Source organism: Sorex araneus, chromosome X, assembly GCF_027595985.1.
Source record: "Sorex araneus isolate mSorAra2 chromosome X, mSorAra2.pri, whole genome shotgun sequence".
NCBI lineage: Eukaryota > Metazoa > Chordata > Mammalia > Eulipotyphla > Soricidae > Sorex > Sorex araneus.
The window spans coordinates 261,061,830-261,086,298 of NC_073313.1; the positions used below are offsets into that span (position 1 = coordinate 261,061,830).

The 24,469-nt window shown below is 41.7% G+C and overlaps 1 protein-coding gene across 18 annotated transcripts in view; it reads left to right on the forward strand.

The window, feature by feature from the left end:
* MFF (mitochondrial fission factor) overlaps positions 1-20,583 on the forward strand; it is a 31,965-nt gene extending 11,382 nt beyond the window's left edge. For 3 of the 18 annotated variants that reach the window (XM_055120002.1, XM_055120000.1, XM_055120001.1), the window contains 7 exons: positions 475-566; positions 2,750-2,824; positions 7,521-7,676; positions 11,425-11,457; positions 12,930-12,989; positions 16,555-16,639; positions 19,755-20,583. In XM_055120002.1, the coding sequence (XP_054975977.1) occupies positions 475-566; positions 2,750-2,824; positions 7,521-7,676; positions 11,425-11,457; positions 12,930-12,989; positions 16,555-16,639; positions 19,755-19,886 (633 nt within the window). In that variant the 3' untranslated portion in view covers positions 19,887-20,583. The remainder of the gene's footprint in view (positions 1-474; positions 567-2,749; positions 2,825-7,520; positions 7,677-11,424; positions 11,458-12,929; positions 12,990-16,554; positions 16,640-19,754) is intronic. The other 15 variants (XM_055120003.1, XM_055120005.1, XM_055120004.1 and 12 more) reach the window with 15 other exon arrangements.
* Positions 20,584-24,469: the final 3,886 nt, after the last annotated feature.

Below are 24,469 nucleotides of genomic sequence, written 5' to 3' on the forward strand. Positions count from 1 at the left end.
ATATCTAGTAAGACTCATTTTAGTCTAACCCAACCAAATCTGAATTTTTGTGATGACCCCCAGAAACCACGAACACTTAGTTGTGCAAACGCACCCCCTTCCTTCTCGGGCATTTCCGAAGAGGCATCTCCTGGCCTTCGAAACCTCTTACCAAGGGGCCCTTAACATGGAAGTATATTATGGATAATCTAATAAATAATGAATAATCTAATAAAATATTAATGGTTATACCAAAGCCAGTTAAGAAACGCGAAAGAACTGTGGTCACAAGTAAACACTCCTGAGCATTGGAATAGTAGGTTATTTTCGTGTGTAGTTTATTTTCTTCCTTTCAACACACCCACCAGTAACACACCTGTCTGGCTGCGATTCTAGGTTACTGTCTTTATCAATTTAGTGGCCTTTGATTAAGGGTCGTTTGACGCTAAGCAGCTCGAAGGAAACTAAGAATATTTCCCGTTTCTTTTTACCTAGCAGATCCGTGCCATTGGCAGGCTAAAAAGAGAGCGCTCTATGAGTGAAAATGCTGTTCGCCAAAATGGACAGCTGGTCAGAAATGACTCCATGTGAGTAGAAGCCCAGGCACGTCGCTGCCTACCCTGCCCTGTTCTCCGTTTGCCCCCCAGACACCTCAGTTCTAACCAGAGTTTGGAATAGTTAATATTTATTGACCTTGATCTTGCATTTTTGCAGTGTGTTTTGTAACCTTACAGTCTGACCCTTTTGTTGTGAAAATGTCTCAGTAATGTTTTCCTCTTTCACAATTGAGGTGCTTATTTTGGTAATTTCCTATAAAGCGCAGGTAAGTCAAGGTGATGCATGTAAGTACTGTGCTGCTTTCAAAAATGTTTAGCAGGTAGGCTAAAGCAGTGAGCCATGGAAATGCTTCAAGGGCACATTTATTTTCAAGGTTTCCGGGTTGACGAGCTAGCCCTCTCCAGCTCTGCTTCTGATAAGCTATGCTCAACAGTGTTCCTTAGGCAAACGCAGCTTTTTCTCTTTCCAGGATTGTTTGGCTCCCTGTGTACTGATTGAATTAAGAACACTTTTAGTTTTCAAAAGATGTTGGACACCTGTCTTCCTCTTTTGGTTATTTTCTGCCCAAAACTACCCCCACTGTAACGTGTTTTTACACTGGCCATGTGCTTTTTATTGCCTTATTTAAAATAACTGACTTTCACAAATGACATGTTCCTTAAGAACCGGTCCGAGTTTTCATCCTCAAGGCCACTGGTAATTTGGATGATGTAAATTGATAGTTCTTCCTCCTCGTGAGATTTTAATTTCTGTGAATTCGTCACCAAACCATGTGTGATTGTAATCATCATACTAGGTTCTCTGGGAACTGCAAAAAGAATTGGAGTTCCCGCTCTCTCAGAATTTACAAATAGAGAGAAAAGCACAACATCTAGATTGGTATGACTGCAGTGGAATGCAGTTCTTCCTTTTTCTATGGAAGTGGCATATTGAGCTCTCGTTTGGAGTGGGGGGTGCAGAAAGGGCCTCTCCGAGCAGAGGAGAGCTGGTCCATCGCTTGGAGGGTCCTCACAGTCCCCGGCAGAGTCTCGGTCATCTTGGAGCTAGATCACAAGTCAAGGCTAATGTGTCTCTCTTGTGTGTGAACAGCTCAACGAGTATCAATAGGAAACTTTGAACTGTAACTGTATGTTTCTCTGAAGCATTGGTGTCACCTGGCCCGAGAAATCTGTTCTAGAATATTTCCAGATGTTGAAAAAGCCGCATCGTTTATGGCTAAACAACCATTTAGGTGCTCTCAGAATAGACCCAAATAATTTTTCAAGGCAGCAAAGGTATCTAATAAACCATTGCATGGTATTAAAAATATGACTTCTTTAGATTTTTATCTTGAAATGTCATATTAGTTGAATAAAAGTAGGAATTTTTTTAATTATAGCATTCATTCTGTTTAGATGCAAAGTATATATTATTTATAGCTAAAATTCTGGTAAAGAGAAAGGAAAAGGTTTGAATATAAAAACTACTGCTGTAGAGTGTGATTTAGAGTAAATGTTTAGTAGGTAACTTTATAGTTGCCAGTAAACATAAGTCATGATAACAAAACTTAATTTGTTAACTAATATTTTTTTTCTTTTTCTTTAAATTACTTTAGTGGCATTTTCCAGATGTTTTAACAAAACTGAAGATTCATGTTTTAATTTTTAGTAGTAAAAATACCATGAATGTTTTACTAGGCATTCTCATGATGAAATGCTTCTATTACTAAACTATCTCCTTTTCGTTATGGTTATGTATGGTGTCATGATAAGATCCTTACCTACCTTTTTGTAAATAATGTAACCTTGCCTTTTCTTCTTCCGCCATTATTTCGTAACCTAAAATTCAATTCATCTTTAATAATACACATCTAATTAACTCTAGATATATTTATATATGTTTAATATTGGTAATTGAATGAAGAAACTTAATACAGCTATATTTTACCATTAATAATTATTAACTCGATGTCTGTACCTGCTTTGTAATGTGGCATTAATTATATGTATATGTCACTATGCATGAACCTTTGCCTGCCTTTGTTTTATTCCTTGGCTATAAAAATAGAAGCACTGTGAGTATAAAAGCAGGAGCACTAGTCTGTTTTCTTACTTAGGATTGATCGTTGTCAGCTGTTGACACAAAAATTAATTCTAACTAGTGCAATCTATCTAGCTTTTCCCTTTGTGTTATAAAAGCTGAATATGTAAAAGAAGCATAATTATTATTTAAGGTGGCACAGATCAGATTCTGCCCCAAGAAATAAAATTTCAAGGTTCCAGTCACCGATTTCTGCCCCGGAGTACACGTAAGAGTTTATCTGCTCTGCTTTGCGCCCGTCGGGATGTTAATCTTGCAGGTTATGTCGTACTAATGTATGTCGCCAAGTAATTGACACATAATACCCTAATGATCTTAATGTTTGATTTTAGTATCTTTTTCAGGATTTCTCAAACTGTATGCTATATGAAGAAAAATTATATATGATTTGATGTATAGCAGTAAAAATAAAATTGAATGATTTGGCTTTGGTTAGCATTTGTAGACCTGCACAATTTCACCTTGAGTACGCTTGTGAGTCTAAGTCTTTCCGAAACTTTTAACACACTGTCTCAGTTTCTTTTGTCCCAGAAGGAGAGCAAGGCTTAAGTGTCCCTTCTTACTAAGGTTTTTTATTTCTCAATTCTATAGATGGGATCATTAAACACAGTCTTTGGAAATGTGATAAAATGTGTGGAAATGACTGATCTCTTGTGGGAGAAACGTTTTGGTGTTAAGTACAAATTTTCAACAACTAATACAATTCTCAAGCAACAGAGGAAGCTACTCTGACAACCCATAATTCTTTTACTCTGATTCTTTTGGTATGCTCCCAGCAACTAATAAATTGCTGTGGCCATAAGTCAATTTTTTTTCCTTTAATTAAGCCTTCAAGAGAAATAATCATTTGTGTTTCAGGGGAATTTCCCTCCCCCTTTGCATAAGTTTGCATTTACTGTTTGTGTTTTTTAGCCCCCATGTCTTTTCTTAAATTAGCATTGCCTTGTAACATTTCCGGTGACATCATTGAAAAAATCAACTGATGTGTTTCCTTGATTTACACTCCTCCCTACCCCATCCGTCTCTGTTCCCTTCTGGTTTACTATTTCTTACTATTTCTTGGAAGAGGTGTGAGCCTCACCAAAAAGGGTTATTACTGCACAGTTTGAGAAACACATTCCAAAAAAAAACCCATGGAGGTGCTTGACTTTAGATTTATTTTTAAACAATAATGTAGTTGTGCCAAATAAATTCTAGTTGAATATTAACTCTTGACGTTAGCTACTGTTGTTACTTAATATTGCTGTAGTAAGATGTAATGTAAGCATGAAGTAGAGCTGTTACTAATGAAATAACATCAGTGCTTTTTTCCAACAGTTTTTACTCCGTTAATAGAAAGCTAAAATTTTGCTATTTCATTACATTACTAGGATCAATTTAGTATAAGGGTACATCGGTATAAAATTACTAATTTTATAATACTTGCTTAAAATGATTTCAGTGCGTTTTACAATATGTTTCTTTTTCTTTTTTTCTTTTTTCCCTTTTTTTTTGTACTTGTTCACTTTTAAAACAGAAGCAGTCAGTAGAAACCCTTGGTTGAGTGGATGGTTGGGCAGGGACGGGACTCAGTGTGACAGCAGTTTCCTGTCACCACGGCTGGCCCCGGGCCGCTGCAGACCGACCGCCCAAACGGTCTTTTACTCTTTTTACTGTTACATCGATTTGGAAAAGGACTTATAGGACTGCTTGTAGCCTTAAAGGAGAATAATTATTAAAGTACTTGCTGCTCTGAATTAGGGTAGTCTTGGTGATCTTATCATTTAGTTTCTATGTGGGTAAAACATAAATATTATAACCAAGGTTTTTAATCTACACATATACTGCCCAATGTCATCATGAGCTTAAAAAAAGAACTTCCTGTTCTGTTTCTGCTATTTATGGTAGTCATATGTAATAATGAAATGATAAACTTCTTACCAATCTTTGAAGTTTTATTTTCATTTAAGGGAATTCTAATGTTTGTCTTTGATAAAATTTTGCTAGCATTGACAAAAACTAATTTCATCTTTTATCTATGTAAATTTTTTTCTCTTAAATAGTAATTGAAGACCCTGTGATTTTTTTTTATTTAATTAATATTCCAACTTCACACATGATTTTAAAATTGGAAGGGATTTAGCAAAGTTTTAGCGTTTGACCTTTTGTGTAACCCCATCTTGAGGATTCTTGGAAGATAATCTAAATTTAGTTTATACTTCACAACTTTATAAATAACTATCTGGTTCCTATGTATAGGTGGGAAGTAATGAACTTTCAGAGCTTAAACGGTTGCTTATTGCTTGCCTCAGATTTTTCTCAAGGAAATTAACCGTTTCATTTCATTTATTTTCAATTGTTTGGGTTACTGCCAGGGGTCGGGGCCTGGGCCTCACTCACTTGACGCCCACACCCCAGCGCTGAACAGTCCCTACTCCCCTCTGCCTGATTTCGTTTGTTTGGGACTCGACCAGCAGTGCTCAGGGGCCAGTCTAGGCTCTAGGCTCAGGGGTCACGCCCCGTCAATGTTTGATAGTCAGGTGTGGATCATGCAGTGCCAGGCATCGAACCCGCGGCCGTCACATGCAGCGCATGTGCTCCAGCCCTTGAAGCCATCTCCCCAAACTTCTTTCATTTAGTTTCTGCCTGGCCAAAGGCCAGACTGCTTTACAGGTTGGGTTTATTTCTTGGCATTTTGCTCTGAGATTAAAATTGTTAAATTATAGATTGGGGAGAGGTGGCACTAGAGAGATAGTAAGTGTGTCGGGCGCTTGCCTTGCATGTGACCGACCTAGGCTCAATCCCCCGTGTCCCATATGGTCCCTGTGCACTATCAGTAACTCCTGAGCATTGCACCAAAAAAAAAAAAAAAAAAACCACCTTAAATGTATTCTAGATTTGAAATACATATAATTTCTCTGCTGATAACAAAGTGTACAGCATTCAATTTACATCCCCAAAATGCATGGACAAAAAACTTTAAATCAATAGATACTATACAGGTTGGTCTTCTGTAAAGTTTAAATTTAGCCAACTGCATGGGCAGTTCTGTTACAAAGAATATGAGATGGACGGCTTATTTTTCTGTTAAAGCGGAATGGGTCTGCTTTTGTTTCCCATGCGTGGCAAGAACCTCCTGGTTTGTCCCGAGCTGCCGGGGAATCTGAGTGCGGGGGTCTTGCGCAGCCCTTGTGCCCCAGCTACACCGACCCCTTCGTTCTTCTCGGGTGCAGAGCTGGGGGTCTCCCAAGTGTTTCTGGGCCAGCTGGACATTCGGTCTCCGGGCACAGGCTTAAGGCGGCTGTTGGGGAGCTCTTTGTTGCAGCTGGAGATTTGTGTTTGTCTGGATACCCTGAGTGAGCTGATCTTCAGCTCTGGCAGATTGGATTTCTCACTGCCCAAACCTGAGAGATCCTTCAAAGCAGCCTTTGGAAAAGAGGCATGGTTTCCATTTTTTATTGTACTATTGATCTTTGGACCATGAAGATTTACAGAATTATTCACAAAAATTGTGCATATTTCATTTAATGCTCTAGGATTCTGGAACTAGTCTATGAAAGCACTTATTTCGGTGGCAAGTAACGGTGTTAACTTAGAAAAGGTTATACAGAGCAAAAGATTTTCTCTTAAGTGTTCACTGTCGACTCCACTTTTATTTTGAAGAATATACTGGATAACAAGGTTTTCCCTAAAGTATTTGGCCCTGAAATTGAAGGGGGAAAAAAATGGTGACTGAAATGCCATGGTCACGGTCCCCTTACTGTAATAGAACCCTTTGTTGTAGCAAAACAAGTTCCATAGCCGAGTTGTTAGTCAGATGTCTCTTTTGGGGTGGTCATGTTCTAACAAACGCCTCTAAAAATATGGACAGCAGTCCTAAGAGTCCAGATTAGAACTCTAAAATTGCTCCATTGAAATGTGTTAAGCTTTTATGAGTCACTGCAAGTAGAGGTCAAGAAACGGTGACTCAGCTCACAAGCGAAAGGATGATTAGGATTATTGTCACCTGGGAGCCCAGAGATGGTGGATGCTTGCCCTCCGCCCTATTCACAGACTCGACAGTAGTTTGCTTTTTGTTTTTTGTTTTTTGATTTTCTTTTGCTTTTTGGGTCACACCTGGCGATGCTCAGGGGTTACTCCTGGCTCTGCACTCAGGAATTACCCCTGGCGGTGCTGGGGAGACCATATGGGATGGCGGGGCTCGAACCCGAGTCGGCCTCGTGCAAGACAAGCGCCCTGCCTGCTGTACTATCGCTCCGGCCCCTCGACAGTAGCTTTTATGTTTTAGTTCTTTAGCCGAGGAGCCCTGCTTTGTTATAATGAAATAACCCCAATGCTTTCGTTCTAGCTTTCATGCAGCTGCGGTTCAAATTTTTCTGTTTCGCTCCTCACAACTTCAGCTTGGTTCCGTTGACACGTCCTAGACTGCTTTCTCCCTTGTCCTTGCGGCGGATCTGAAACTGGCTTTGTCTCGGAAGCCCTTCCCACTCGTTTCGACATCTACTTTCCAGACTTCTCTTCCGCCTCTGATGATCCTTAACAGGCAGCGCAGTGTTGTGGGTCAGAGGACGGTTTCACTGGCGTCTGTGCACTAATAAAAATGCCGCTTTCAGAGCCGAGGGTTGAACACAGCCACGGCTATCCACATCTCTCCTCCCAGAAGCGCTTTCATTCTCGTGGGTTTCTTTTGATATAGAAGACTACACAGTGCTGCGTTGTAGTTTTTGGGTTTTGTTCATTTATTTTAACAATGTTTATTAACTTGTTTGTCTGCTTAGGGGGAAGAAAAGGGTGGGGGAGAGAGGGGAAGAAAAATGTAGATAATTCTTAAAATTTAAGTGTGGGGGGGGAAACTGCTCAGCTGAAGTTTTATGAAAATCTGACTTGAGTGTTTTTCTCTTCATTTGCTGTGCTTATGTAAACAGTGTGACACCATCGCCACAGGTTCGGGTCTGTCCTCCCCATATGTTACCTGAAGATGGAGCTAATCTTTCCTCTGCTCGTGGCATTTTGTCGCTTATCCAGTCTTCTACTCGTAGGGCTTACCAGCAGATCTTGGATGTGCTGGATGAAAATCGCAGGTGATTGGCCATCAGTGACTCTTGCCAATTTGATTGCATATTTTGGCTCCTTATAAGTGGACTTTGGTGTCTTTTATGTTTGCACCTCCATCTCTTTTTACTCTGCGCAATGGTTTAAAACGGCTTGCTTTGCTTTCCTTTAATTTGTAATTATTGTCCAAAATTCACATTTCAAAACATCTATTAGCTTCTCTTTAAATAGAGAGAATTCAGTTACTAAGTATACATGGGAAATGTAAGGATTTTTTTTTTCAGTCTTTGTCAAGCAATTTTAAGCACTTTGATGGTTTGGGGTATGATAAGGGATACTATTAGATGTTGGCCCAATGCATACTGAGTTTCTTTAGACAGTCTTTGAGCTAATCACTTGCAGTAATTGTGTGATTGCATTCATGAAGCAGTTTCAGAAGATGTCAGTGTAGCTTCCAAAACAGTTTGTTTTGGGGCTGGAGTGATAGCACAGCGGGTAGGGCGCTTGCCTTGCACGCGGCCGACCCAGGTTCGATCCCCAGCATTCCATATGGTCCCCTATACCGCCAGGGGTAATTCCTGAGTGCAGAGCCAGGAGTAATCCTTGTGCATCGTTGGGTGTGACCCAAAAAAAAAAAAGTTTTTTTTAAATTTCCTTTTCTCTAAGAATTTTTAGGCTGATAGTAAACGTTCCAGGTATAGCTGTATAAGTATTTTTCAGTATTAATAATTCACCTCATGTGTGAACATCTCTAAGTAAAGCTAGTGATAGATATATATATGTATGTGTATATATATACATATATATGTATATATGTGTGTATATATATATATATATATATATAAACTGGATCAAATACATTTTTATTTCACAGCTTTTCTCACTGGGTTTTCTAAACTTTACCACCATTAATTTAGTTGCTGTATTTGTTTCCCACACTGTACAGAGAAAGTTTCACGCCAGGTTAATCATTTTAAACATATTCCCCCGGCCAAGAATTTAGAGTCTCTTCTATGCTCTTTGAAGCTTCAGGAACTATCGGGGAATATTGGGAAGCAGCCAGAAGCAGCGCGGTTTAGAAGAGTAAGCGTGGACCCAAGGGGCGGGTCAGAGTCGGTCCTGGTCTATCTCCAGCCAGCTACATGGTGCTGGGTGGCCTTGGACAAGCCGCTTAGCTTCTCTGAGCCTCATTCTCCCCATCCGTTTTATTTTTTATTTTATTATTACTATTTTTTGGGTCACACCCGGTGATGCTCAGGGGTTACTCTTGGCTCATGCACTCAGGAATCACTCCTGGCGGTGCTCGGGGGACCATATGGGATGCAGGGAATTGAACCCAGGTAGGCCGCATGCAAGGCAAACCGCCCTACCTGCTGTGCTATTGCTCCAGCCCCACCATCCGTTTTATTTTTAAAAATCATAGCATTACCTCACTGCCTGGGTCCTTGGAAGACTCTTCCCCTGCCTCCCCTTTTTTTTTTGTAAGACAAAAGGGATAATGGTTTCTAATTTATTAGTGTGGTGGAAGGGTCTTCAGATGGGAGTGAATGGGAAGTTCCTAGGGCCCAAGAGGCCAGAAAGAGAGCACAGTGGGTAGGGCCTTGCCTTCCGCATGGCCGACCCATGTTTGATCTCCTGCATCCCGTATGGTCCCCAAGCACCACCGGGAGTGATTCCTGAGTGCAGAGTCAGGAGTAACTCCTGAGCGTCACCGGGTGTGGCCCAGAAGCAAACAAAAAATAAAGTACGTAGCACCTAAAAGCTGGTTTTACAAAGACCAATTTTCTCACCCTCCTTAAAATATTACGATATCAGAAGCCCTATTTTAACGCATTTAATTACAGTAGCTTGTCCAACTATCAGATCATGGTGAAAATACCAAGATATTTATAAATCTTATGTAGTATAAATAATAGCTTAAATGACAAAGCCTCGATGTGTTACAATTATATGCCCTGCCTCTTAACACATACAGTATAATGCCATGGTGTGAAATAGTTGGATTTTTATTTCCCTCCATATGGGAAAAAAAAAACTCAATTGCAAACTTATATGATCAAAAATTTAAAGTAATATAAAATGTATTTTCTTTTAATACAAAAAACTGCCTCGTGTGCACCATGATGTTCTGGCCACACGTGGCATTGCTCACGGCTACTCCCGTCTCTGCTCGCCTGTCAGTCCCAGTGGGGCTTCGGGGATGGAGTGTGTGATGCCGGGATCAAACTTAGGGCCCCTGTGTAAGGAGCATGTGCCCGGTCAGCCCTCTGAGCCATCTCTCTGGCCTCTAAAGTTTTTTCTTGTTGTTTTTATTTTTTGTCTCTAATTAAATTAAAAATCCCTTTCCTCGGAAGAAATTAATCATTTCTCATTCCTGAAATGAGATTTTTTTTTTTAATTTCACAGAGTGACCATATTAACAATTCTGACTCCTGGGAAGACATCATTAGTGACTATTAAATTGGAGCCTGAAGGGATGAGATTCTCATTAGTTTTCTTGGGTGTTTTCAATATTGAGAGAGGGTTTTTAAAAAATTATTATAATTAAATATTTTATGGTCTGAGTGGTGAACAAGATTTAATAAGAAATCTGCAAAATCAGCGTTTATTTCTACTGAGAACTTTATAGCATGACTTTTTAGACATAGAAGCAGGAATGTGAAATTTGGATAATCTCTTTGCATGATATTATAAAATATTGCTGCTTATAAAGTTTTTTAGTGCTTTTATGTTCCTTGCTTTTTTCTCCCCCTTTCTATTATATTACTCTTGGCTGCTATACCTTTAAAACATCTTTGGGCTTATGCCACTACATTAGTTGTATTTAAATTAAAATGGAACTATTTGACAGAAAGACAAAAGCTCCGCATGCTTCATTCTCATAAGATTGTGCAGATTCACCATTGCTTGACATTATTTTCAGGGGATGATTTATTGTTGGAAAGGTTATGTATTATACTTCGATTTTTTTAAGTTACATGGTCTAAAATCAAACTTGACAGGAAGACAAAAATATACCCTAGGAATGCATTAGAATGATTTATTTATATACCAGTGAGTATTATGCTTCCACCAAAATCCCTAGAATAAGCATCAGGCATATTCTTGGTTTTTAAGGTGCTCTTATGAATTTTTTCCTTGTCCAGCCGTGCCTATTGCCCAGTGTCAAACATTAACTTTAAAAAAATGTAAAACCTTAGTTCCTATGTCAGAACCATTATTTGAATTGCATAGACTAAATAGACATAGACTTTTTACAAATAACCACATAGACATATACTTAAATATACATCAATTAGATTAAGCTTTATTTTTAAAGGGTCTTGATTATAGTTCTTTAGGAGGGGATTGTACTAGGTTTTTAGGGAATTTGCATAAATAATATTGCAAGAATCCATATAAATTGCTTAGAAGACAAAGTTGCAGTTAAAATAGTGCTTTCTATTTAGATTTTTTGTGTATGATTCCTGATGCCCACGTTTATTTATTTATGATACCAGTTTCCTTTTATTTACATATCAGTTTCCTTTTCCTTTTTCAAAAGAATTTTTTTTTAATTCATTTACCTACTCAAATGTTCTACAAGTACAGAACCTTGTAGAACCATGGATCTCATTCCCTTTTGTTTTTTTAACTTGAAAGCATATTGTTGAACCTACTGCCAAACTTTTAAGGAAGGGTGTTTTTAATTTATTAAACCATACTTAAAGAATGAGGTTTCTAACTTTGCCAAATACCTGTCTAATTTACTTTTATATTATATGTGTCAATTACCAGTGTGAGAAGACAAAATGAAATACGTTGTGAAAGGTAACTGTATGATTTTCTGGCTCTGCATTCTAAAAGGGAAATCTCTGTGGTGGAATATGCTGAAGATGGCAGGTCTATTTAGGCACAGGAGGGGCTTTTGGCTCGAAAACCTCAGGGGGCCTCATGTTGTGGCGGCAACCCCCACTCTAACGTCAGTGTAATGCAGGCTGGAGTCAGGAGCAGTTTTCCTTAACGCCACAGAGCAGAATGTGATGGGTTTCAAACCTGCCTCAAGTATCTGTGGTTTGCCAGTTCTTTAAGCCACGACTTAGAAATCTGACAAGTCTCACCCCAACTCTCTGAGTCTCTTATTCTCTAAGGTCTGGAAATTTCTCTCAAACGCCAGTAGTGCTCTTAGGAAATGGACCAGTGAGACATTAAATTTTTCTTAAATAAGATGACCAAAAATGACTCATTTGTCTTGTAGCCCAAATTCTATGGCTGATCCAGGTTTTAGGGGGGGGGAGGGGGGAAAAAAAAAAAGCTAGTCTTTGGTACTAGGTGTTTTCCTGTAACCAGGAATTATTTTGATACTTAAGTTCAGGCAAAAGCTCAGCATACTTAAAGAATGAGCCGTGCGAAACAGAATTGAAATCCCTACGTGGATTCTAAATTTAGCAAAAAACATTACCGCATGCGATGATAAACGCAAATGTCCTGCAAAGTCAAAGGACGCACGAAGACAAGGTGCAAATCCCCACAAAGTTTTCCAGCACACCTTAGTCATCATGTCCAGTAGCCCCGGGGGTCACCTGTCTCCGGGTCCAACTCAGCATATTGAACTGGGTTTCCGGGAATATGCTGGAGCATGGCCCTCACAGCCGGCGCCTGCCCCCCGCCCCCCACCCCCCACCTCCTACCCCCTACCCCAGCTCCAGAATCAAGACTCACAGTTTGGTTCCTGGGAGCTGAGGGTGTGAATGAGACCCAGTGGCATTAAGGTTGCAGGTGGTCCTCACGGTGAATGTGATGGGGGAGTGTGAGGCTTGGGGCGTGAGGGAGTTGCTAGAGCCTCGTCAAGGGGGTGAGCAGCGGTGACCCTGCCCGGGCTGCTCACTGGGTCCTGACCTGCTTCTCAAGTTGCTGGTGACTCTTGTTTTGCTTTTTTTGTGTGTTTTTTTTTTCCAAATAGAGAAGTTAAACTTTGTCAACAGAGCTGTCCTCAGTCTTGAATTTCATACAATGTAAACACCAAAAATGATTTGTTGGTATTACGCTGTCAGCCAAGTATAGACGCCCCCCCTCCCTTTATTTTTTTAAACCCCAGTTGTACAGTAGTAAAATGTGTGAAAATCACGCCACGGAGGACATGTGAGTCAGAGGTTCTGGAAGTATTGGAGAGCTATTATATTGTATTGAGGCATACAATATAATCCTATTTGACATATATTTGTCTTGTTTTTGCTTTCATTTGATTCCTTCTCTGTTTCCTGGTTCTGTCTTGTGCCTTCTCCTGCAAACACCTGCCTTAGACCTGTGTTGCGTGGTGGGTCAGCCGCCGCCACTTCTAATCCTCATCATGACAACGTCAGGTAAATGTCGAGACTTCGTAATTCCGAGGGGGAAGCATTGACTGGCTTTGTATTTTGCAGGAACTGTGCGTGTGGTCGCCCTGCCTCTCAGTCACGGCTTCGGCTTCCACTGCTCTCCCTCTGGGGGCACGTCTTGCCTTTCTCTCAGAACAGTAACTTTACTCTATCGTGCCATGCGACCACCAGAGTATACGGGGGAGGGGGCAAAAAAAAGGCCTAGGAGCTGGAGCCATAGCACAGCGGGGAGGGCGCTTGCCTTGCACGCGGCCAACCCGGGTTCAATTCCCAGCATCCTATATGGTCCCCCAAGCACCGCCAGGAGTTAATTCCTAGAATGCAGAGCCAGGAGTAAGCCCTGTGCATCGCCGGGTGTGACCCAAAAATGTAAAAGAAAAAAAAAAAGGCCTAATAAGGATAAAGTGTCATGTGAACGGATGAGATACTGTAATTCCAGTCTTTTTTATGGCCTAGCGAGGAAGCCATGTTAAAACACAGATCACATTAACTCTCATTCTACACGAATCATTTTCATTGTTGTCCTATATCCTGTGTCAGCATTTCCATATTTTTTTGTTGTTGCTGTCTTGCTCGACTTCTTTGCTGTGTAGAGAAATATGTCCGTAGAGCATGATCATAAGCATTCATAGCCACTTCAGGAAGTTAAACATCTAAAAGGGAATTTTGCTCTAGGATCTGTCAGTGTTGCGTTAAGCTTCTCAGTGTTCCTTGGGCCCCTCTCACGCGGTCAAGCCTTTCTTGCTGTCCTGCAAAGGGACTGCCGCAATGGCCCGTCCAGGGGCCTGTTTTCCATATTCTGGGGATGGGTGAAAACCCTGGTGGTCCCAGAAACCATTACTGTCAGCGTTCCAGAGACAGTTTTGTTTAAGTAGAAAAGTGTTGTCGGTAGTGCTGAGTATAAAACTAAGCATGATTTCTATGATAAGAGGAAGCCAGCACATTCAGATTAGGCAAGAAAAGAGAAATATCAGTTTCTTGTTAAAACTGAATTCACATAGAGGAACTGAAATGTGCCTGGACCCCACCGCTCTGCTCACTTGCATGTTAATTCGATCTGTTGAACATTTTTAACCTGTATGTGTCCCATAAGTCTGTGCTCCTTTTGCCTTTCTAGGAAAATATTTTTAGCCAGTGATTGGGCTTAGATTTCTAGTGGTGATAAGTACAGATTTTAGTTTAAAGCACCTTGTAAGAGAATGGGTTTGTTTTGGCTTGGCTTTTTTTTTTCCCCCTGCTATTAATTGAATTATGTAATTGCTTCTATGATCCGAGCAATCATCTGAGATGTGACTTTGGAAGTAGAATATTTATTTTTATTTTCATATAGAAAAGAGGAGTCTTCAAGCCCTTTTTTCCTCAGTAATGGTTACATCTTAATGCTCAAGAAGGTAACTCTAGATGTTGGTAAATTTACAACCCTGGCGTTTACTTGGAGGCTTTTCTCACTGATGTAGTTACTCTGAGGGGGTTGTAGGTTATTTACTGTCTTTCCATGAAAAAAGAGGTACTTGATTGTAAAAGTTACCTTCTCCATAAAGGAAGACTGAAATTTTTTAGATTATCTAGAGTACATACCACCTATCATTAAAAGTACAACATGTGTAGTCCCTATGGAGTGATCAGAATCATTTTACCAACTCATAGCATGATATATTATTATATAATTTTCACATAGTTTATTAAAATATTTTTGGATTATTTCCAATGGCATTTAAAAAAGAATTTTCTGAAATGACTTCTCTTTAGTTTATCTGTATAAAATATTTTATTTAACCCTTTTACATGATAATATGCTTTTAGTAATGGGACTTTTTAAAATAATAGAATACAGAAGCAGTGAACCAACTGCAGATTACGTAGGAATAACACTTTAAATTCAGTTTATTTATAGTCTCCTTATTCAGAAAATTATGCCATTTTACATGGGATTAAAGTAGGATATACTGTAAGGTAAATTATGTGGTATGTAAGTTGCATTTCAGTAGAAATGCCATTTAAAATAAAATTTTTAATGGAAGTCTGGGCAAAAGGAAAAAAAATTTTTGTGTATATTTGTTTCTGGGGCTGGAGCGATAGCACAGCGGTTGGGCGTTCGTCTTCCACGCGGCCGACCCGAGTTCGATTCCTCCACCCCTCTCGGAGAGCCTGGCAAGCTACCGAGAGTATCGAGTCCGCGAGGCAGAGCCTGGCAAGCTACCCGTGCGTATTGAATATGCCAAAAACAGTAACAATAAGTCTCTTAATGAGAGACGTTACTCGTGCCCGCTCGAGCAAATCGATGAGCAGCAGGATGACAGTGATATGACAGTGATTTGTTTCTGAGAACTTCTCATTGTCATTTGTGTAAAAATCAATGTTTTGGAGCTGGAGCAATAGCACAGTGAATAGGGCGTTTGCCTTGCATGCAGCCAACCTGGGTTCGATTCCCAGCATCCCATATGGTCCCCTGAGCACTGCCAGGGGTAATTCCTGAGTGCAGAGCCAGGGGTAACCCCAGTGCATCGCCAGATGTGACCCCTCCAAGAAAAGATAAGAAAAATGAATGTCTTGCCCCTCCCTGAAAAATGCAGGCAGAGCGCTACCCTGGGCCTCATCCCCCAACTTAAGAAATGCTTTTTAATATAACCATTCTGTGGAGTTTGTCTGAAGAACTTTTCAGTGCTCGGGTAGAGGGTGGGGGTGAGGCTGGCAGGGGGTGCACACACGCAGCACTCAGGACTTCCTTCAGGCTCTGCATAGGGGCCACTCCTGGCAGTGCTGGGGGACCATATGTAAGTGCCAGGATTGGAGCCAAGGTCAGCCATCAAGGCTTGAACCCAGTATTGTCTCTCTGGCCCCAGCGTGATCTTTATGAACAGCCTCCTCGTTATTTACTATTGAACCAATTCCGCATCTCAGTGGAGTGGCACGATTTTGTAATTGGTTCTGTGAGACGCATACAGAGAGTAAATGAATGAAAATAAGCAATGAGAGAAGTGGCGAAGGAAGAGGAGTCATTTTAAAAATCAAGAATAGTTTTCGCTAGAGTTGGTTTACTTGTTTTCCCGGTCATTGAATCTCAACTATGATGCCTCCAGAACTGCATTTTGTGTTCATTTAGGGGAGAATTTTGTATTTTTGGGGTCGCGGGGCGGACATCAAGCCATGCTTAGGGCCTATTCAGCAGCAGTTTTGGGGGAGTGAACCCGGGTTCCGGCCTGCAGGCGTGCTCCCCAGCTCTGGTTTTTCATGTTGTTCCATATAGACCAGCAGCTCTCACACCTCTTCAGGCGGGCTCCCTTTTAGCAAAGCCAGTTCCTCAGTTTGAAAGCTCACCTTATTTATGTCTTTTTACACTCTTTTGGGCAGTTTTCCATTGTGGTAGTTGTTATCTACCTTTTATATTAATGAAGAGGTCTCCCCTTTATCACTAACAGAAGGTAAAATATTTTAAATTAACATTCTGAAGTACTAGTCTCTTGAAGAGTCAGAGCACATTGCATGACCTTGCCAGCAACCCTTATTTCCATTCTCATACTGTGTTCTGTTTCTGCCTCTTTCCTGCCAGGTATGGCATGTCAACTATAGATACAACAATCGAAGGGACTTCGGAAGACATGACTGTTGTAGATGCTGCTTCATTAAGACGACAGGTATTTAATGTGCTAGTCGTTGAGGGTTAGCAGATATACCCAGGGCAGATGGCACCACCAACGAGGAAAGCCCTTCCTTCTGGGGAAGCTCTTCGCAAGCAAAGGTCTCCTCCTGCTAGGAGACCCCCGCAGGGCGGAATTTTCATCCGGGGGCCGATTTCTCCTTTCTTCAGTCCATAATTATTTAAACAGTCATCTTAAGTTTACCGAATACTCTTTCTAGTCATTTTGTACGGTCACAGTAAGGGATCATCTCGCTATAGGTCCCGGACTGCAGTGCTCAGGCCAGAGTAGTCCTGCCTAACCCTAGCAGGATCCGTGTCCAGTCATTTCTCTTTGGGTCATGACAGAATTTGTCCATGACTGTGCTCTTATAAGTTTTATGGCACTTGACCTGTCCCCTTTGGATGCCAAGGATAGCTTACCACTTGCCCTGGGCCCATCCGGTTCCTTTGTCAAGGACCCTACTTTTGGGGTGCTAGGAATTAAGGGCAACTGAGGCTTAAGTTGAGTAAATATGACAGATGCTCAGGAGTAAATACTATTCAGAGTCAATTAACTCCTAAATTATAAAAGCATGGCATTAACTGTCTTCCTGTGTCTAAATAAAAAGGACATTGCTCTAGAGTACACTATGCAAAGGACATAAGGAAAGAGAAAAGCATTATTTCACTTACAAATACAAATTCAGAGACCTCTGAAGAATTTGACTTGAGCAGTCACAGGGTCTGAAATGAGTGGAATGGGGAAAACTCATTTCCCCTATAAAATGAGGGGAAATGAGTGATTAACAGATAGGGGAAGCAGAGCACAAAGGAGAAGCTAAAGATGAATCCCGAGGAAATGGAAGTGCTTTGGGAGCACTGTGATGAGTAGGACTCCGCAAACTTAAGCCCCTTGCTGTGGTGGAGGAGAAAGGGCAAATCAGTGTTATTCGACAGGATAGGTTCTAACTTTTTGTCTGCTAGGAACCCATGAGTATCTATTAGAGCCATTATTTTTCCATTTTGGCTCAGGATATATTAAAATACCATTGATACATTTCAATCAGCATAATAGTATCTAAGAAAATCTAAAGTGATGTCATTCTAATCTAGCTGATAAGAAAGAATCCGAACGTCATACATAGTAAACCCACTTAGCCATGAGTTTCTTGTGTGGCCCTTGCAGCTGTGTGAGAGTGTCACTGGGTAACGCCCTGCCTTTGGTGTGCAGGCCACAATGTCAGGAATATGTAATATAAATCCTGTCTTGGGACTCTAGCTTGCATTTGCATATTTCTAGTACGTTCTTCCCCAGCCTCTTTGATACAGTCATACTTCCCAGGGGAAGGCATAGCCCTGTTCAGCTGGATCTGTGCCAAGGAAGTGTCGCGCAGAAGGGATCTTTCCTTAGGAATACTTTGTTTCAAGGGGCTTGAGAGATGAGACAGCAGGTGGGGCACTTGCCTTGCACAGAGCAGACCCCGGTTCTATCCCCAGCCCCCCATGGGGTCCCCTGAGCCCTGCCAGGAGTAATTCCTGAGCGCAGGGCCAGGAGAAAACCCTAGCCCAGGCTTTTATTTCGTTCAAGAAACTCTTCTAGCATATGGATAAATCAGATTATCACCTTAAGGGCATATAAGAAGGAAACGGGACTGGAGCAATAACACACTGGGTAGGGCATTTGCCTTGCACGCAGCTGACCCAGGTTCGATTCCTCCATCCCTCAGAGAGCCCGGCAAGCTACCGAGAGTATCCCGCCCGCACGGCAGAGCCTGGCAGTAGTTCTGTGGCATATTTGCTATGCCAAAAACAGTAACAAGTCTCACAGTGGAGACGTTACTGGTGCCCACTCGAGCAAATCGATGAACAATGGGACTACAGTGCTACAGTGCATAAAAGGGAAACATGAACAAATAATACTTGTTCACTTGGGGGATCTCATTTATTGAAACATAATTGGTAGTTATCCCGTAGTCCTTACATATTTTCATATGTTTATACCTTGCCCATTGAAGATAGGAAATTTCTTTTGTCCCTTTTAAGGGGGGGCGAGTGGGGGTGACAGGTTTCTTTGGCCATACCCAGCAGTGTTCAGGGGGATCTCGTGGAGTGCCAGAGGTCGAACCCGGGTCAGGGGCTTGCCAGCAGAGCCCCTCACACTGCCCTAAAGAAAAGCGCTTTTCTCACGTTGCCAGGCTGCCTGCTTCTGTCGGGAGACTCCCCTGCACCCGCCCCTTCTCCGGGGCTTTCAGGCCCTTCCTCGCCCCTGGCAGTGGTCCTCTCTCCGTGAGAGCGCCTCCATCACCCGTGCCTCTCGGAGCCCGTGTCGCAGGCCTCCTGCCCAGGCAGCCCTGGCCCTCCGGTGGCTTGTCCCCCTGGGGAAGAAGAGGAAGCGGCTCCATCCACAGGGACACGTGGGTCTGCTGTGAGGTTGAGACAAGCTCAGAAAAAGGGCGGGGCGGGGGGGGACCTTGGGAACCATGACAGAGGGCCTTGACCTTCACCCCGGAGACATGCCGCTCTGGGAAGGGCTCCTGGGCTTGCACCAGCCTCTCCCTCAGCTCAGACAGAGCAGCCCCCCTCCACCTCCCCACCCCCCACACTTGGAGTCTCTAGGGCGCTAGCTGCGCCGGCATTCTGCGGAGAGTTCACAAGGCCTCCTCCAAGGCTGCTTTGTGTGACCGTCCTCGAAACTTAAGGGGTGGGGGGAAAGGCAGGTGAAGGAGGTTCACGATGAGACCCAAGTGACAGAGGGCGTGGGGGCGCTTAGGGGGAGACCAGTGCCTCTAGGTACACGGAGTTTCCTACCCACCCACGGAGCCACCACTTCCTCATCTAGTCAAGGAAGGAAGGAAAATGCACCCTTTCCAACTCAGAAGTGACAGGGGAGGGAGAAGGGTGATGAAGTGAATTTATGCTCTTCATGAATATATACATATGTATATGAAGAGCATAAATACATGTACATATATGTGTGCATACATATGCATAACATCTATGCACGTATATATTTACTCCAGACAAAACTGTCCATGTTGTGATGATTCTTTGAACCAAGTTTACTCTTACTCCTTTATCAAAATCTGCCTCACGCCTTAGCGCTTCTATTTTGTTTTGTGTTTTTCACTTAGATAATCAAACTGAATCGACGTCTCCAGCTTCTGGAAGAGGAGAACAAAGAGCGTGCGAAGAGAGAAATGGTCCTGTATTCAATCACCGTGGCCTTCTGGCTGCTGAATAGCTGGCTCTGGTTTCGCCGCTAGAGGGAACGTCCGCTCTCCAAAACACTGTCTCAACCGCTGAAAATATAAAGAATTTGCAAACTTGTTGGTTTCTGTCTTTGCTGTATGCCATTTCCTAGCCCGGCCCCTGAAAATGTATTCTCTCCAGGTAGGCGGGGGGACGGGCTGACAGCCGCAGAAGTAAAGGTATAATCTGTCACTCGTTGTATTCACTTGTAGCTAGTTCTGCAGTAACACCTACTTAAAACTCTCCCTTTGCATGTTTTGTAAATAGCTCAAGGGATGGGAGTTTTTTGGTTCGGGTTTTTTTTTTTTCCAGGAATTCAGTTTTGGGCCTCAGCAATCTGCACAGCTGATTCTTTGAGTGGGAGAAAAAGATGCATAGAGAGTGGACTTAGAAAAGTATCTAAGAGAAAAATACTTCCTTTGGCTTTCTGTTTCTCGAGCCCTAGTGAGCGGTTTTGTTGATAGGCATTTCTGCGTCAGCATTTCAACATGAATCCAGCCACCTCATGTTTCACGTCACTTCCATTAAAATGATTTCTAACATTTCAGCAGTTTATCTAATACTTGTGTAAAATGTGCATTATTTTATTTTAGTTTTGCAGATGGTTTTCTATGAAGTACATTTTTACTAAGTCTGTGTGAATGATTTGGAAAAAAAAAACCTACAAAATAAGGTACAAATGTAGTGTATTTAATAAACTGTCAACGCAAACACTGTCTGTTGAAAGATTTATTTCACCATATTTCTGTGATCTGTGTTTTCTCCCAGGAGCAAGTGATGCGTAATAGAACCACTGAGTTTCCTTTTGGCTCTTCCTCCTGGTAGTGAATGGTGAGCACTCACTCGCTGCAGTGAGCTGATTTGCTAACTCGTAGTAGTTCTAAAGCAGTTTGAATGAAAGCACCTGGAATCCCGTATGCTTCTTCCATTGTAGAATTTAGCAAATACATTAAATCTCTTGCTACTTACACACACTTATGAGAGTAAGTGTTCTAGGGAACTTTTACTTCTCAATTTTTTCACCCTTAGTTTGAAATGGATAGATTTTTGTTAAGGTATGCTATTTCCCGAGTATCTTCAGTGTTCTCCTTTGAAGGATATTGTTTTTGAAAAGGCAGTTGAGGGGAAGTTTTTGGCTTCAAGTAGATTTTAATGAGTCTAATCTTTCCTCTTGTTCTTCAAAATATGAAATTGCTAGGAGGATTCTTCTCTGCACTTCTCTGGGTTTATCATGTCTAATCACAATATTTTTCTGCATTTAAGTCTTAGATTTTTACTATATCTTAATGATATAAATATATTCTAGGGACTGGAGCAATAGCACAGCAGTGAGGGTGTTTGCCTTGCACGCGACCAGCCCAGGTTCAATTCCCAGCATCCTATATGGTCCCCCAAGCACTGCCAGGAGTAATTCCTGAGTGCAGAGCCAGGAGTAAGCCCTGTGCACCGCATATCACATATGCCTATGGGCGCATATCACAAGTCATTTCTATGAATAGTCCTCCATTGAAACCACAAAAACTATTAAAAAGAAAATTGATGGCTGGCATTGCTACCTCTTTCATTGGCCATGCATGGAAAGGAGTCCACGAAGATAAAAACAACTAAAAAAGTAATTCATGGAAATATAATTGAAGGCACTTTTTCTCCTTAATGAGGTGAGAGTGAAACTTCGAAAATAAGCATAAATCAAAGTTGTGTCACCATTGTGATCATTTCTATGAATGGAAAAGTGCAAAAGGAGAGGCAAGTGAAACCGGTCCATTAGATGGTTAGAGAACAAAGGGTTTTGGTCTAAATGGCACAAACGTCCCAGAGTCTAAAGGATGAAGAGGATAAGTAGGACCAGGTGGAAGGGATGAGGGGCTGGCAGAGGAGAGGCCTTGCTAAGATTGTGGAGTAGCAGAGAGCGGATGGATGAATGAATAAAGAATATGACCTTGTTCCACACTTCTTTTACAGTGTGGATGGACACTAACCTCTGTGGTACATTTTGACAGGCTTGGGGCAGTGCTGAGTAAATTCATGGTAATCTTGTACTCTGGGAAGACTTCCACAATGAGTTATTTAAGCTTAGACTTTTAGGATAAGTAGCTGTTTGTAGGAGCATAGGAAGATGGGCTTCATGCTGTAAATGGGTTCAGGAAACAAAAGGTCTAAATTGTTGACATTACCAACCATAATGTAAGTATTGTAAGTTATTTGTAGAACCTTAAGCCTGGTGAACATAGCAAAATTGAAATAAGGCAGAATTAACCAACTTTGGAAATTACATTTTTTATTTTATTCGTTTTATAATTAAATTTTATAAATCAGGGACTGGAGTGATAGCACAGCGGATAGGGCGTTTGCCTTGCACGCGGCCAACCTGGGTTCGATTCCCAGCATCCCATATGGTCCTCTAAGCATCACCGATGTGCATCACCAGGTGGTGCTCGGGACCATATGGGATCTCTGTGTATAATCTCTGTGCATAATCTCTGTGCATCATCGGGTGTAACACACAAAAAAAGCAAAAAATAAATTTTAAAAATAAAAATGTTATAAATCATTTTTAATGTTATAAATGTTATAAATCATTGTATAAAAATATTATAAATCATTTTTAATTTGCCTTTTAAAAATTGCTATATGGGGCTGGAGCAATGCTGAAGGTAGGTGCTTGCCTTGCGTGTGTCTGACTTGGGCTTGATCCTCAGCACCCCACATGGTCCCTTGAGCAGGAGTGATCCCTGGCCAGCAGTGATCCCTGAGCACAGAGCAAGGAACAAGCCCTGAACACTTCAGGATGTTGCCTCAAAAAATAAATAATTCGTAGCTGTATCTCACGGTGAATTAAAAAAAAGGGGGGAGGGAAGGAAATAAATGCAAGCCTGCAAGAATAGAAGTATAAATTGTCATCTACCTATTATCAAGCTATATTAACATTTTTTCATTGTTTTAACAATGTATTTTTTCAATGTGTCATTTTCCCTTAAATAGGCATTTTTTAAAAAATTTTATTTATTTTTTTATCACCATGTGGAAAGTTACAGAGTTCTCAGGTTTATGTCTCAGTTATACCGTATTCAAACACCATCCCTTCACCAGTGCCCATATTTCACCACCAAAATCCCCGGTATACCCCCCGCCCCCCACCCCAACTGTATAACTGATGAATTTCACTTCATTTTCTCTTCACCTTGATTACGTTCCATATTTCAACACAAAACTCACTATTGTTGTGGGAGTTATACCCCCAAACAAGATAACCCTATTAAGGAAGCATTTGATAATTAGTTTTCCATTCAAAGATTGTATGTTTTCAGGTTTTAGAAAAGGTTAGCGGCCGCGCTGTTCAGATGTGTCCCAGTCCCGAATCCTGGAGCCGTGTTAGTTGCTGCTCAGTGTCGCCAGGGCTCCATCTGGAGAAGGTGTGCTGGCTGCACCTCCTCCTTCCGGCTCCCCGGTGTTGTTGGCCCCGATTCGGGTCCGGAGCATTTTCCGGGCCTCACTGCTCACCAGAATGCCTGCCGCTTCTCTGTGGATTGTGGCAAGATGGCGCCGAGGGTGGGTCGAGGGCGTGACTTCCGGCGGCCGGGACCACTTGGAGTTTTGGGCTGGCGCCGCCCCACTCCAGAAATAGGCATTTTTTTTTTAAAGGGACATTTTCGGGGCTGGAGTGATAGCACAGTGGGTAGGGCATTTGCCTTGCATGCGGCCAAACCGGGTTCGATTCCCAGCATCCCATATGGTCCCCTGAGCACCGCCAGGGGTAATTCCTGAGTGCAGAGCCAGGAGTAACCCCTGTGCATCGCCGGGTGTGACCCAAAAAGCAAAAAAAAAAAAAAAATAGGGGGGGGGACATTTTCTTTTGAAACATAAATTATTATTAGCTAGAAAAATTAATAACATTTAAACCAACTCATATACAGTGTTTAAACTTTATTTAGTAGCCATGAAAGTACGAAGTTGTCCATGACTGTATTTCAGGCATACAATGTTTCAACACAGTCCATTTACCAGGTCCACTTTCTCCACCGTCTCCCACCCCCACCAACCCTGGCTTGTCTCCCACCCACCAATCTGCTTCAGTGGGAGATGCATGCATATATATATACACACACACACACATATATATAGCACTATTGTTAACAGTACTATTGCTGAGTAGCATTTCATGCCTAACACTTTACCACCATTCACCCCCTCCAGCTCGAACACCTCTCCCCTATAGTTGTAACCCCTCCCCATTCTGTCCCCTAGCCCTCCACCCAAGTGGCATGTTTCCTACTGATATTATATACCATATGTAATGAGTACTTATTATATACTGTATGTAATAAGTATTTGTATATATAAGAAAATACGGTGAAAAGGTTCCATATTTCCCACTTCCAAGAATCTTTCTATTCCCTTTATCTTCCCCCTTCCTTTTCCTCCACACAAAAATACAGAATTAAAGCATTCAGATAGTAAAGAAGTAAAGATCCCAGGTGAAAGCTTCCCTCTGCTTATCCCCAAAGCTGCTATTGGTGGTTTCTGCCTTACGCATATACTAGGGTTTATTTGTACATGAAAAGTTGACTTCAGAGTGATTTTTAAAACACCTCTTTAG